Genomic DNA, 14,896 nt, shown 5'->3' with positions numbered 1-14,896 from the left:
GCTGCAGTGGGGCACTCAGTGAGCAAGAAGGGAGAAATGCATCCTGCCCCTCCGCAAAGCACGCAGTAAGCACCGGGGACATGGGGTCCTCTGGAGAGAGTGAAGAGAAGTAGGGGTCTTCTGCAGAGCAGAAGAAAGGGTAAGGACATTGCCCATGGTTCCTGCAGCTTGGGGGGCTGTCTGCATCTCGGCTCGAGTGGTTCAGCTCAACAGGGGAAAATCCATCCTGCTTCTTCCCCTGAAAGCTTGAGTAACAGGCATTTGGCAACCGTGAACTCAAAACAGGCTTTGCACCCCCTCCATCCCATTCCCAGCCTTCTCCCCGCTGCGCCAGCACAAAAGGGGTCGATGCAGTCCGTGTCAGAGGTGCTCTGCCACGAGGCCGTCTCCTGCCTGCTCCCTTTGGTTCCAGGTTCAGAAGCAGCTGCTCAGGAGAGATGCTGTCGAACTCCAAACTGCGGTGTTTCTGGTGAGCATTCCCAGCGCCCCACTTCTCAGCGGCAGCTGCCTTCCTGCAGTTGATGAAGTTCAAAGTGCCAAAGGAGATGGCCTGTCTGATGGGAGGGACCCCACATCCAGAGCTGTCGTGTACTCCCATGGCAGACAACGATGTCAGGGATGCTTTGGTTTGTACCACCGGAGGAAGGCGTTGATGCACATCCTCTTCCTCTCGCTCTGAGCTGCAATAAAGCACCATGATGTGAAGTCAAAGCCGTCTAGTACTCAGAAATCTCTGTTAGCCTACTAACAAGGCCCCACAACGTTGCTCCTAAGAGCAGATCCGTCCTCCAGGAACGTAGAGCCTGGTTCAGCCTCAAGCAGGGAGGACAGGGAAGAACTGTGCACCCTGGTGCCCCATTTTAACACCGTTAAATGGTGATCAGAGGAGGCTCCTTTACGCGGGTAAACTACAGCCTCAATGCAGACTATACCAAAAAGCAAAATTATTTACAGAAAGCAGACACTGCAAACTGAAACATGCCCACAGAAAGATCCCGCCACCCTCTGAAGCTGCCCGTGACAGCAAGCTAGACTCCTCAGGCTTGCTGTTCCCACAGCAAGGGGCACTGGAGTGGCACATGCAGATGAAAGATGGGACCAGGCAGGGGGCATCCTGCAGGATGCACAGCTCCAGGCAGAGGGCTGAGATGAACCAGCATTGGGGTGTCTCCACGTGCATGAGCCTTTTTTGTACTGCTCTATGATGTGTTTCCAGTTCGTATGTGAAACACCATGTAAGCACAACACGAAACAGACCCAAGGGCAGAAGAGGGGGACAGATGCATGCAGGGAAGAGGCTGAGACTCAGTCTCAGAGACACATCAGTGAGAAGAGCAGGAGTTATGTTATGTTAGGACTCAAGGGAGGCTGCAGGTCCTGCTGGCAACTGAAATGCAACATTCAAACAGAACTGTGTCACAAAACACACATAAAAAAATGCATCTTCCTGAAATCATATGGGTGACTGAAAATACTAACCCAGGGGATATTTGTGCTATGGCCTTACCAGGTTAGTAAACTCAGAGAATAAATATCTTCCACTGGAGTCAGAAGTGGCTTGGCTGCAGGATGCCTTGTTTGTACCTAGTGAAAGAAAAGATTAGAAAACAAGAGAATGAGGGGGAAGAATGCAAAGAACACAAGCATGCTATTTCAGGAGTTGGAATTTGTGCCAACTACTTTTAATTATTAATGCAGTTTGGAAGTGACAAACACCAACTTGAAAACACCAAGTTGGAGCTGAAAACTGAGGACAGATCCTTCTGAACAGCAATTCCTGTCAGCACCTTTTTGAAATGAGAGTACAGTGCCGTACAACCATGCAGCTGTTCCAAACACCTGCAAAACAGCCTACGCAAACAACTCTGCCTTCAGGACCCCATGCGGGCATGCAGCCTGGTTTCGTTTGTGACACCTCAGCACATGTCCACCCCCCATGCTCTGCAAAGTGCTTTCAGAGGGCAGTGAGGTTTAGGCGGGCGAGAGGTTTGGCCAGGAGCTACAAAACCACATCCGGACTTAAACCTTTTTCTGCATTTTGTGTCAACCTAGTCTTGCATCTCCTTTGCTTACAGACTGTCCACAAGACACAGAAAGAGGCTCTTTCCAGGTCTTTTCTCACTCAGCTCTGGCTTGGAACATCCTGCAAATCCTATGGAAAAACTGAGGCACGAGTCCCACGGCAGGGTCCTGTTCCCAATTCTTTAGACAAAAGCTTCTGACAAAATAAGCTAACTATAACATCCCAGCCTTTGCCTAAGAATGGCAATGCATTTACTTCAGCCAGATTGCAAACAGCTGCACAGGCAAGGTAAGGTTCATGCCAGCAGTCACAGAAGAACAGCAAGAACAAAGAAAAGCTTAACCATGGATGCTTTGGATGTTCCTGTTTATATGCAACTTTGTACCAAGACCACATTGTTTTTCCTCAGAGGTGTATCAGATTTGAAAGACTTATGAGATATTTTAGCCTACTATCTCCCACAGACTGTAATGCTAATTACCTCACTAGAATACCACCATGTTGCAGACTAACACTTTTAGCCATACCACCTTGTGCACCCAAGCTCCCAACCTAGACTGAAAGTCACTCTTTTGCTTGCAAGCACTCCATGAAGACAAGTTTCACTGGCACATCCACATGGAAATCAGCCGCTGCTGTAGGAAGTTGGTGCTTTTCTATTCACTTATTACATTAAACAATTATAAAAGTATATAGAAAATGGTTTTGAGACCGAAGACGATTTAGCTCTCACCTGGGGCCAAATCCTGTGATAAGCATTGCACATTCAGGGAAACAGCTGGATTCTCATGGGTTAACTTGAAAAGAGGCTCAGTTTGGGCATAAAGGATAGCAGAAAACATGGCGATTCATTCCAGGTCTGCAGAGGAGACCTCTGCAGTAGGAATCTAGGTTAGAGCTGGCATGCCCTGGGGACTTTTACCTGTGAAGCAGCAGAATCTTCCTGGGCATTGAGTGCTTTAATCTGCCTTTTGAAGAGCTCAATCACCGCATCATAAACCAGCTCATACTGCTCCTGCGTTCCAGACAAATAAAACAGACATGAGAGCCAGCACCTGCAGTACTTGTAAATGGTCACCTGTTACCCAAATCAAGCATCAGCCCCCGAGAGAAGCTGCCACTTTCCAGTCCATTGGCAGGGTAAATTCTCAGAAGAGGTAGAAGCCACAACTTTCAGAGGGTTCAGACTGAAGCATTTGGGTTTTTTTCGGGTGCACAAACAATGCTATTCTTCACTGAGCTTCCTCCTCAGTCTATCTCAGCTGAGAAGAGTTCCCACTTTATTTCCTGGACAGTCCCTTGTTTCACAGCGTAAGCGTTCAACAAATCAGACTGCAAACACTAAGCTATTCCAGCTGTCTACAAGGAAATGGTCAGCTACCAAATTAATTTCTGCAAAATTATTATTCTGTTCAGAAAAGGGACCTTACAGAACATCTACAGGCCCCAGTTCCCAGCAGCACAACCGCTCTCTGTTTCCTTACTGCAAACCCTCCTGGGGAAAAGCTGAGGTCCCAGTATGGGGAGTATACTAGTTGGCAAAATTTCCCGAACGTACCTTGGTCTGCACTATGGAAGGCCTTTGCGTGCGCATTTCCTGGATCAGACTAAAAATACTGAAGTTCACTGGAACAATCTTGCAAGAAAGAGAAAAGGTGAAAAATTACAGACAGGTCTAATTCCAAGCAGCTTCCAAGTCGTGATGCAGTTTAGAGCAGTGTCCAAAATTCAGGCTTACTATTGCAAGAATTTTTAACAAAGGACCTGCTTAGAGCGCCATTTTTGATTATGAACCAGCTTGCCTCCTCCCTCCTGTCTTGCACTCCACAGAAAATACCCTTTTTATAACAGCATTGATAACAGCTCTGAAGAGCACAAAGGGCAAGACACCGATTTCCTAGATCAATGCATCCAGGGTTATTGTGGCACAGAAAACAGCCACTCCTCAGAGTCCCAGCAGCCTGCTGCAAGGCCAGGGATTACTTCACTGTTAAAACATATGTTTTTATTGAAGAGTCAGAGTAAAGCAAGGTGTTAGTTTGGAAACCCTGGATTTCTGATGCTTAAGTGCAGAGAGACAAATATAGACAGTAAACTTGGATTGAAGACTGAAGGCCAGCGCAGAGCCAGGCTCCCTGATCTGAAGCTCCTGCCAGAGGGAGCAACGGGAGGGAGGATTCTGCCCCATCAGTACAAGCATCGGGGGCTATTTGCATTGGGATGGGGAGGGGAGCAATGGCAACGGACAGTGCATGGATGATGCAGAGCCTAAAGAGAGAGAAGCAGCACAAATGGGGAACGGGGTATCAGCAGTTTGGCCACTGCCGTCCTCCAGTCAGGCTGCGGGGAGTTCCCATTCATGGCTGTCATCTGAAATACATCTGCATGCAGTCAGAGGGGGGTGAAAGGGAGAGTAAAGGGAGAGAGAAGGGGAGGGAGAGAGAGAGACATGCAGCGGTGCTGCATGCAGGCGCTGTTCGAAAACGCAGACCAGGCTGACACTCACTCCATCCTTCAGCAGCTTCTGGGTGAAGTCGATTGCACAGATGACTCCTGTTCTCCCGCAGCCAGCACTGCAATGACAGTCACAGCAGAGTTGCTAGCAGAGGTCAAAGGATGGGCACGCTGTATTTTCTGACAAGGATATTTGAAAAAGATCCACAGCCTTCTGTGACCCTCCCATCCCACATCACGGAGGGTGCAGACCCACACGATGGCCCTGCTGCTCCTGCTGCAGCTTCACCCACCCCACGTAAGGTGGCACCTGCCCACAGCTCTGCTGCAGGCTGGAAGGCACATCTCGTGCTCCTGCAAACAGATCTCAGTCCTCCTGTGGCAACCAGCCCACACGTGGACATGTCCAGTGTTGGTGGTCTCTTAACTACACGTGCTGTCGCTGGCCTGCTGCTGTCTCCTTTCCTGCCACCTGGCCGTGCTAGCTGTCCTCAGAGGACACCTTTGCCATAGAACTTCCTACGAGAGGAGCTTGGCTGCTGGCTTGCGCCAGCTGCCACCCTGCCTGCGGCCACTTGGGAAGCGAGAGCACAGGGGGCCAGAGGGCCGGCAGCCCTTCCCCACTGGTGACCAGCTCACCCACCTGCAGTGGATGCAGATGGGGATGCTGTCATCTGGCTGGTAGCAGCGAATCTCGCCAACGAGCTCCAGGATGGGGTCAATGGACGAGGGGACGTCGTGGTCTGGCCAGTTTTTATAGTGGAACTGGTGGACGGTGCGGATTTCCTGCAAGAGGAGAAGAGCACTGTGCAGGGTCCACGGCTGGCCTGCACCACTGAGGGGATGCTGCCGCGGCTCCTGCAGGCACAGACTGGGATGTCGGTATGGTAGGGGGAAGCTGGCATGCTGCAGACATTTCCAGTTCCCTTCTGCATCGGTAGGCAAAGGTTAGAGGTGCAGACTGCAGCTGTTCTTGCTACAAAAGAAGCATTGCCATTTTATGACATTCTTCAGGTTACCTGTTGGCCTCACTTACCCAGGGTCTGATTTGCCACAACTGACAAACAGCTTCAGAAATGGAGGTTTGAGTCAATTAATTGTTTACTTCCTTCATACTGTCAAATATCAAATAGCAGGCTGAGCAGCATAAAATTTTCTGCACAAAGTGTGCCATATTTTAATATTTATATAATAAAGCTAGCCAAGATGCATTTCCTGCCTTGACCTTTCCTACTTACCTCATTCAGGGTCACCTTTAAAGTCCTAATCACATACTCGTTTTTCTTCTCTTCAGCTTCCTGCAGAACAAGAAGTTGAGAGTCATATTTTCTGCAGATGACACGAGTTTCCAGTGCACGTGATGTGACATGGTGCTCGCGGCAGCTGTACTCACACAGGCAATGGAGAAAGGACCACACTGCAGGGGAGGACCGCCCACCTCTGCCCAGTACCGCTCACATTTCTTCTGTTGCGAGAAGCAGGACAGTTTGGTTATTCACCACCGGCCCACCCGCACTGCCTCTTGTCTCACTGCCGGACAAAACTCATGCTGGGAGGAGGCCCGGCTCTTGCCGCTGGCCAGCTCTAGCCTCCCCTTCCCTGGAGCCATCATTGCTGGTTTTTCCCTTCCAAAGAGGCTAGCTACACTACTGGAAATGGTTTAAGAATCTGCAGCTGGAGACTCAGGAAACAGCTTGTATCAAACAGAAACTCACTATCACTAATAAGATTTAATAAAAATCTGTGTCTCGCCACCCCGCCCTGGCACTGTCACGGCAGGAGCCATCTCTGACACATTACTCACCTTTCCCATTTCAAACTCCATACAAGCCATGACCACAATCTGCAGAAAGAAGGTTCATTAGAAAAGTCTGAACACAAGTTTCTTATCCAGGCAGCAAAATCAAACTCATCACTTGCGGGCACTTATCAGCAATGAGCAAGTTCTGTGGGCTGCCTTCCCCAGAGTCCCAGACTGCTAGGCAAATCAAACTCAGGACATCATCCACAGCCCGGGTGCGAGGACCTTTCCCACTCAGAGCCCGAATGCAGGGACAGCCACAAGCAGACTCCTGTCTCAGCAGAGTGTGGAAGAGGCTCATGGGAAGGATGCGGGGCACACACATCATCTGGAGTGAAACCCTGACACTCCCACTGTCTGCTTAGTCAGAAAGCACTTCTGGCTGGCTGTACAGACAGCTTTTCTATTTTCAAAAAAAAAAAAAAGGAAGGCATATAAATCTGCACCTTACCAGGACTTCATACTCCCAAATCATCCTCCAAAAGTCAATGACAGTAGTGGGGAGAGGACCCTGTGTTGCAATGTATGCTCTTGGCCCATAGACACCCTAAAACAGCATTCAGATCAGACATGGAGACATATTTCATAGTTCACTAGCAGAAATAAAGTCATCCCTCTTTCTGAATCTTACTTCTATCCAATGAGCCCATTAAGGACTTAGAAGGGCTTTTATATAGTTGAAATTTAGGCACCTAAATTAAATTAAGCAACCTGAAACCAATGGTGTGCAAACCTCCCAAAGGAAGACCCAAGCCATGGAGCTGGGCTTGAGTTGAGATCTGCTCCCAGAGACCACCAGTTCTTGCAGTGCATTTGGGAGCTTGGGGGTGATGTTGCAACAGCTGACCCAGCTCTCCAGCGTGCAGCTTGGCACACCTGTGGCAGCTGGCCAAAGAACGAACCCCTTGTGAAGGTCTGTTCTTCTGCAGATGGGTTACACAGAGCCCTCGGTCACTATGGTGGAGAATGAAGGAAACCTTCCATCTACCATCTATCAAGGAAGGGTCATGAGCACAAGAGAGTCCCAAAACACATGGAACTCCCGGCGGTGAACCAGCCCGCATTGACCTGCCCTGTTGCTTGCCGCTGCAGTGGGTCTGAGCTGTGCTGCTGTGCAAGGCTTCCTGCCTGTGCCTTGGTGTCAGGCAAGGCGATTCTGGCCACAGGCAATTTTGCACCACTGTCACCCACCAAAGGCAGTAACACTGACGAGGAAGTTGGGGCTGTGAGCCACAAACTGTTCCATCACCCGCCCCAAACATGAGCACATGTGCCTTGCCCTGTAGCCTCATGCCTCTGTGCTGCAAGGGGTGTTTTTGAAGGGCTCACTGATTGTACACATCTTCTTTACATCGATTATCCTTGAGCATAGCCCAGAAACTACTGCATAGTCCTTTCACTCACCACAGCTGCAGGACCTGCTCCTCCTGGCACAACTCAACCAGGCAGCACTAACAGCTGCTGCAAACACCTTTGCACGGCAAAACACCATGAAAGAAGCAATACCTTGATGAAGTTGGCATTGATGTAATGAGAGTCTGCATCTGATGTGATCAGGGACAACTCCACTCTGCTGTGGTCAACTGCAGGCACAAAAGCAGAAGAAGCAGCAGTTACTGTTTGTCTTTCATGGTGGTTGAGCTCCTCAGACTGCAGCACAAGGTGCTTTGGAGGAGCACATACATCAGAGAGCTCACCCCAGAGCAGATGAATGGCTGTGCAAGCAGCTAATGCCTCCTCCTGCACCTAGCAATAGCCCTGCACAGAATTGCCGTTGCCTACACATTGCCACATTGAGAAGTGGACCTGTGTGAACCTCGTGAGGTTTAACAAGGCCAAGTGCAAGGTCCTGCACCTGGGTCGGGGCAACCCCTGGTATCAACACAGGCTGGGGGACAAAGGGATTGAGAGCAGCCCTGCCGAGAAGGACTTGGGGGTACTGGTGGATGAAAAGCTGGACATGAGCCAGCAATGTGCGCTTGCAGCCCAGAAGGCCAGTCGTATCCTGGGCTGCATCAAAAGCAGCGTGGCCAGCAGGTCGAGGGAGGGGATTCTGCCCCTCTGCTCTGCTCTGGTGAGACCCCACCTGGAGTGCTGCGTCCAGCTCTGGAGCCCTCGGCATAAGGAAGACACGGACCTGTTGGAGTGGGTCCAAGGGGATGGAACGCCTCTCCTGTGAAGAAAGGCTGAGAGGGTTGGGGTTGTTCAGCCTAGAGAAGAGAAGGCTTCAGGGAGACCCTATTGCAGCCTATCAGTACTTAAAGGGGGCTTATAAAAAAGATGGCAGCAAACTTTTTAGCAGGGCCTGTTGCGACAGGACAAGGGGGAATGGCTTTAAACTAAAGGGGCGTAGATTTAGACTAGATCTAAGGAAGAAATTTTTTACGCTGAGGGTGGTGAAGCACTGGCACAGGTTGCCCAGAGAGGTGGTGGATGCCCCATCCCTGGAAACATTCCAGGTCAGGTTGGACGGGGCTCTGAGCAACCTGATCTAGTTGAAGATGTCCCTGCCCACGGCAGGGGGGGTGGACTAGATGACCTTTAGAGGTCCCTTCCAACCCAAACTATTCTATGATTCTATGATGATTCTATGATTCTACACACAGGCAGCAGACAGGCAAGCTCTCTTTCAGAGTGGCGGTGGTGTCTTAGGCAAGAGCTGCAGATGCTGCCACTACCCCAGTGCAACGCCAATCTCCTCCTCTTGACCATGGAGCAAGCCAAGCCTAGAATCACTCTGCGCTCCATCTTACAGGCTCAAATGAGGTCTGTGGGTTTAGAGGTTTTTTTTTTAAGCTAGAATGGATGAAAGAGACAGTCTGCTCTGATCCTAGGACAGACTCTTCTTTGGAGACTTTTGCACCAAGCCAGGACAAGCCACAACAGTTTTTAACTGTAGTCTGCTTTGTATGTCATGGAGACGTCTTTGTCCAAAGCCATTCTCTACAAGGCCTTGGAAAACAAGTGGTTGCGATGCTACCCAGAAAGCTTGCAGGGACAGTCATTAGAGGATGTGTTTCCTACTGAACAGAAGTTCTTCTGTCTGTAGAAAATACGTGCCAAAGTCTTCCAGAGCATGCACTGCAACAGTCAAAGATAAACCCTTTAATCTGAACAGCAGAATTCAAGGCCAACTGACAGGCAGTGATATGCTCACGTGCAAGCAACAGTGCAGGCAGATACTGGAGGAAGAGAACAGACTCGAGCTAGCAAAAGAAAAGGCTGAATAGGAACATTTGCCATTTCCAACCTACAGGGTAAGATGTCCTTGTATCTGTTCTTCTTCATGTTCTCTGGTTGCTCAGATGCTGCTGTAGGGTAGATTTTATCCGATCTGTACTTTGTTGACTGCCTTTTCAACTTCTGTGATAAAAGAATGGAACAAATTACAGCAGATGTGCTATGTACAACACACTACTAGAGAGTATGTGTGAAGGTCTCTAGGGGTCAGGTTCACTACCACAAAGCAAAGTCTGCACCATTAATTCTTTCCTGAGTGGCTTTTCTCAAGGTACTCAGAGCAAGAATAGAGACAGGAGCCACCTGAGAGCCCCAGCACAGGCTTCTGAAGAATGGAAAGTGTGTGCTGAGGCAGTGCCCACACGAGGCTCGGGCATGTAGGCTTCTGAAGTGAAATGATGCATTTATACAGCACATAAAGCGTCACCCTCACAAATAAGTGAGAAACAGGGGAATCATTCTCAGTATAAATGGCACCCAGGTAAGAGGAGTTACAATGTTAAACCATATTTAACAAATGATATCAGAAAAGCCAGATAAATCAATTTCTTTTTCTCACTTTGGTAAAGATGCTCCCATCTATAGCTGCAAACAGCAATGCTCAAGCCACTAAAGGAGCAGAAGCAATCAGAGCAAAGGAGCTACATGCACTGATGAAAGAGAAAGGAGAAGGAGTCCTGGGATAGACCCTTAGAGGTATGAATCTCTCGTCTCTTTCATTTCCAGGATAAAGCTGCAGCACTCCTAGAGAGTTCAAGCATCTTTTTCCTGCCAAAGCATAGAATTTTATTTCACTGACATCAGCTTCTAAATAACACACACTGTTCACTACCATCAACTTCAAAAGCACCATTCTTGCTGTATTTTTTCTTTCATAATTTTTTGTCTACCTAACCACTTTTCTTGAAACCAAGGAATGCTTTTGATTTAAAACAAAAGGTCTTTTCTCTAATCAGTGTCTCTACAGTTTGTCACTATGAAGGGTAAGGCTCCCTTTCCTATCACCCTGGAGCCATACCTTCACGGCCCTTCTCTGCTGGGGTCCAGAGAATTGGGCTGACACTGAAGAACCCTCAGTATCGTGTGCCTTTATGAAAGAAAGGCGTGCAGTGGTGAAAAGCAAAGGAAAGGGACCACAGGCACACCTGAGGTGAGAGGGTTTCTCATGCCTCGTGCACACCTCACGGTGACCCACCTGAGCTGCTAATAGGAAGTGGCAACGGTGGCTCAGCCGCTCATGGCGTGGGGAAAAACAGGCCACCGGTCTTGGGGTCGCTGAACCAAAATAGCGCCGTGGTCAAAGCCCTTTCTGGTGTGCTCAAGGGCTTGGAGGCTGCAGCTCTGACATGACAGCACACGAGCAAGAATCTCAGGAGTCCTGATGGTTTTGGGGCCCTGACTTTTGGTTGCTCACCATAAATCGCTTCAAGAGTCAGCTCACCAGTGACCTTCCCACGGGAGCTCATAAGTGTCTGCATTTCAGCTCTCCCAAAAGCTCTCATCCCGTTTTGAGAATCCTGTCCCCTGTCCTTCCTTGCTGCAGACCCGACGTCTTAGCAGCTGCAGGAGAGCTGAAAAACTCCCCTTGACTCTAGCCTGCTCTAGACAAGCACCCGCTAGGACACGACACCCTCCAGGGCCTGCATGCATTAAGCTTCAGAGTGATGATATTTGCCAAAAGGCCACATCAGGAGCTGGAGGGCTTTGTAGCTTGTACATATTTGACCAAGCCAAGCAGCCCCTTAGCAATACCACAGATAAAAGGTATATACAGCAACATGTATCTCATCTCCACATTATTTCTGCGTACAGATATTCAGATCCAAGTCAGAGATGCTGTTTTTTAACATTAAACTGCAATTTTTAAACCCTAAATTCTACTGCTCTCCAGCCACAATACCACAGGAGTTGCATCTCACTGACCTGGATGGAATGAGTCAGGAAGAAGGTACAGGAGGCCCAGGACAGTTCATGTGTCCAGTCTCTACTAATCAAGAACATGGGGGCAGGCACAGTGTGATAGAAGTTGTGGGAGCAGGATGGTTTTTGTAGACTACACGTCCCTGTAACCTCCCGAGCTCTTCTGGTGTTGGTCGCATCATGCCCCTGCCTCCTTCCAGTGCAACCCCAACTTCCAGGGTAAGCTTTCATGGAAGGGGCATCACTTAGTACTGAAACCAGTCTTCTCATTGCTGAGCCTCTGAATCATCTTACTTTTCTGTCCCTGCATAAACTGGCATAAAACTGCTTGGGAAATGGCTACATATGAGAAAGCAAGCGAGAGCAAGAAGGATCAAACTCTTGCTGTGAGACTGCACAAACAGAAAAAGGGAACTCGAACAAAAAACCCTGTCATTTACAGTAACACCACCACAATTGGCATGTACGAATGCTTGTTCACACAAAGAGAGACATTAGGATGGAGAAATAGCATTGAACGTTTCTACCAAGTTTGGAAATGCGAGGCATCACAATTGCCTGTTAAGGCTTTTGCGCTTGCAGAAGTGGCCAGATGGCCAGATGGCCAATTACTCAGGCCGTCCTGGGAAGATCTCTTCCCAGTACGACAGGAAACGCGGCCCTGACCACTTCTACCTGCCATTTGGGTCAGAAAATTAACTGTACATTTGGCTGCTAGAACTAGTACATGCACTGAGGCTCCGCAGCCCTGCTGCCTCGCACGGCACAGTACAACCCCAGCACAGCAGTGAGAGGAGGAAATTCAGCAGCCTGTGACAGCACTTTGTTCCATGGAACAACAGACTGTCACTGCAGGCTCAGATTAATCACTTCCCTCCAACCCAGACACCTGGAAACCAAACACTAAGCTTTTCCCAAGTGTTTGAAGTGCCAGTCTCCACTGGTATGACAAAGCAGGGCTGGATCTCGTGGGGACTCCTAAGTAACCCCTGCACCTTCCCCAGAGACCACTGCCTGATGCAACCCCTGTGCGGAGGGGTAGCTCAGGGCCAGTGGTTATTCTGGTGTTTGAGACATTTGAGATCTTACAGATGTACCAGTTTTACCCTTCTCTATGTCTGCTAAAGCTGGGCAATGCCTTTGCTTCTCAAAGCAGCCCAGACAGCCTGCCAGAACAACCTTCCTCTAGCTGATAAATCAGCAGCCCTCACCAGCCATCAGCTTTAACTGTGAGACAGTGGATTGCCATCTAAGACTCACCCGTGCCACCCAAACAAATAAAAAGATGTCAGAGATCAGGGCACTGTGCAGATCTCAACCAGCTAGACACTGCAGAACACGGGGGAAGGCAAGAGCCATCAGCATTTTTTGCTAGTTTTGCCTTTAGGGAACAAGAAATTAATTTCCAGGAGGGGCCAGAAGCATTGCTGGACATAAACCACATGCATTCATTGCAAATGGATGCATGAGCCCTTCCACGTAACCTAGCGCAGCGCTGGAGGCTGGAGAAATGGCCCGTCCAGCTGCTCAGATCGCCATCTTCTCGCACCTTGGCCAAGGTGCCCAGTGTTGATGAGGTACAACAGTCTCGGGCCCACAGGGCATTTATCTGAACACCCGCTCCCTGCTCTGCAGGTGGTAGAGGGGCAGGGTGGGGGGTTTCTACTGAAATGAAAAAAGGAAAAGCTATATCAAGTAGCAACCGGAGATCCCTGACAGGAACACGTGTATCACAGATATAACAGATTGCAATGGGGAGAAGGGGCAGTGGCTCTATATTCCTCACTATACCCCCAGTTGTATTACCAGGTGAAGTGAAACTGCGTCTTGACAAGTGCATTCGCAAAGAAGAAAACAGGAAGCACTCGGGTAATTATTTAAAAAGCAAACAGTTTTACTTTGAATGCAAACTATTAAATTACTCTTCAGTCTTTACATTCCTTTTACCCCAGTTAACTCCTGTGTCTCTTTTGCTGTAATATTCATAGAAAATCTTATTGTCACATGTAAATCACATCCCCGTTTGAGGAGAAGTGACTGAGCTGTTCTCCTTTAAAATCAACTGAAACACAAAGCCGTGCCTTAAGCGAACTTACCAAAAACTCGTCTACAAACTCTTCTCGGTTGAGCTTCTTGCCTTGGGCCCTTTCCAGGTTTTGCAGCAGAATCTCCCTTTGGTCCATATTGCCGGAGACCGAGCGCAACTGGCCTACCAAACCTGGGAACGGACATGTCAAGTGCATGCCGCAGCGGAAAGCACCAGCCCGGAGAGCACTCGCGGCAGGCTGTGGTTTACTGACTTCATCACAAGTCTTAAAGGAAATTAGTACGTAACAGATATCGTGGTCAAATAAAACAAAACACACAACCTGGGGCCCTAGCGCCTCCTTTTAAAACCACACGCACTTTGCGTGTGCCCCACAGCGAGGTTAGGCAGCACTGAGCTGGGCAGGAGCCTCGTGGCAGGAGCAGACCGCCCCGGGTCCCTCGGCCACAGCATGCCTCCAGCGTGCCCAGCTGTTTCCCCGTGCACTGTGCCACGAAGGTGGTCAGATGTTGGAGACCAGAGCCAAGCACCCCAACATCTGACTTCTTTAAGCACCATGTCCAGCCGTCACCAGCAGCACGGCCCTCCCGGGCCACAGTCCAGAGGGGCGAGCACGGGGGGCAGCAGCTGAGCACACGTGCCCATGGGCAGCTGCGGAGGAAGGCTTCAGACTCGGAATATGCTGCAGCTAGAAGAGTCCCTAAAACAGCATGCAAAATCCACAGCTTCCCTTCACACTTATAACTTAGCCTGTTTTCCACACTAACTGCGAAATATTTTGAAAGAATACTTCAGGCAGATGCTGAGCACCCGAACCTGGCTTGCATGTGTTACTCCCCTGAACTGCACGACTGCTTCTGAACAGAGAAAACCTATCGACGTGCTTCAGGTCAACTCTTCCAGCCACAATTCCCCACATCTGGTAGCTTGGGCTAGAAGACAGTGTCAAATCTGACTCCAGTAGACTACAGAAATCCAGTTAATTATGCCAGCCTAATTCACCTCACTCACTCTCAGTAACACTTACAGGTACTCTAAAAAACCCATAGGACGAAGTAGAGGTAACCCTGAAGTGGGAAGGAAATGCAGAGCGCAACGTTCTCGAAGGCCATCCGTTTTCTATACTTGCAGAAGTGGGGAAAACTAAACTAAACTGAACTGAACTAAACTCAACACAACCCCCCAAAAACTAAAAAAAGGTATGGAAGTCACAACCTTGATCTTTCCAATATCTTACATTTTGCACAAAGATTTCTGTCTGGCTGTACCAAGTCTGTTTCTCTTTCTGATTGTAACTATAGTCATTAAATGTATTCCCCTTCCGTGTTTTCTCACAGATTGGGTACAGAATAGCTACAAGATTTCTGTATCCAGCTGCTAAAAGGCAAAGGACTGCTGATCACTCTGAAAG

General features: G+C 49.1%; 1 protein-coding gene across 1 annotated transcript in view; it reads right to left on the bottom strand.

The window, feature by feature from the left end:
- PTPN22 (protein tyrosine phosphatase, non-receptor type 22 (lymphoid)) overlaps positions 1 to 13,621 on the bottom strand; it is an 18,747-nt gene extending 5,126 nt beyond the window's left edge. Inside the window, exons 1-13 of the mRNA XM_009331968.1 lie at positions 13,535 to 13,621; positions 9,533 to 9,641; positions 7,785 to 7,861; positions 6,730 to 6,825; positions 6,282 to 6,320; positions 5,871 to 5,942; positions 5,716 to 5,775; positions 5,121 to 5,263; positions 4,530 to 4,596; positions 3,582 to 3,659; positions 2,946 to 3,038; positions 1,508 to 1,584; positions 74 to 680 (exon numbers count right to left, since the gene is read on the bottom strand). Of these exons, the coding sequence (XP_009330243.1) occupies positions 74 to 680; positions 1,508 to 1,584; positions 2,946 to 3,038; positions 3,582 to 3,659; positions 4,530 to 4,596; positions 5,121 to 5,263; positions 5,716 to 5,775; positions 5,871 to 5,942; positions 6,282 to 6,320; positions 6,730 to 6,825; positions 7,785 to 7,861; positions 9,533 to 9,641; positions 13,535 to 13,621 (1,605 nt within the window). The remainder of the gene's footprint in view (positions 1 to 73; positions 681 to 1,507; positions 1,585 to 2,945; positions 3,039 to 3,581; positions 3,660 to 4,529; positions 4,597 to 5,120; positions 5,264 to 5,715; positions 5,776 to 5,870; positions 5,943 to 6,281; positions 6,321 to 6,729; positions 6,826 to 7,784; positions 7,862 to 9,532; positions 9,642 to 13,534) is intronic.
- Between the last annotated feature and the right edge of the window lie 1,275 nt (positions 13,622 to 14,896).

This window comes from Pygoscelis adeliae, unplaced genomic scaffold (assembly GCF_000699105.1).
Source record: "Pygoscelis adeliae isolate BGI_AS28 unplaced genomic scaffold, ASM69910v1 Scaffold189, whole genome shotgun sequence".
Lineage (NCBI taxonomy): Eukaryota > Metazoa > Chordata > Aves > Sphenisciformes > Spheniscidae > Pygoscelis > Pygoscelis adeliae.
Note: the sequence above shows the minus strand (reverse complement) of the source record. Positions and strands in the feature narration are given on the sequence as shown.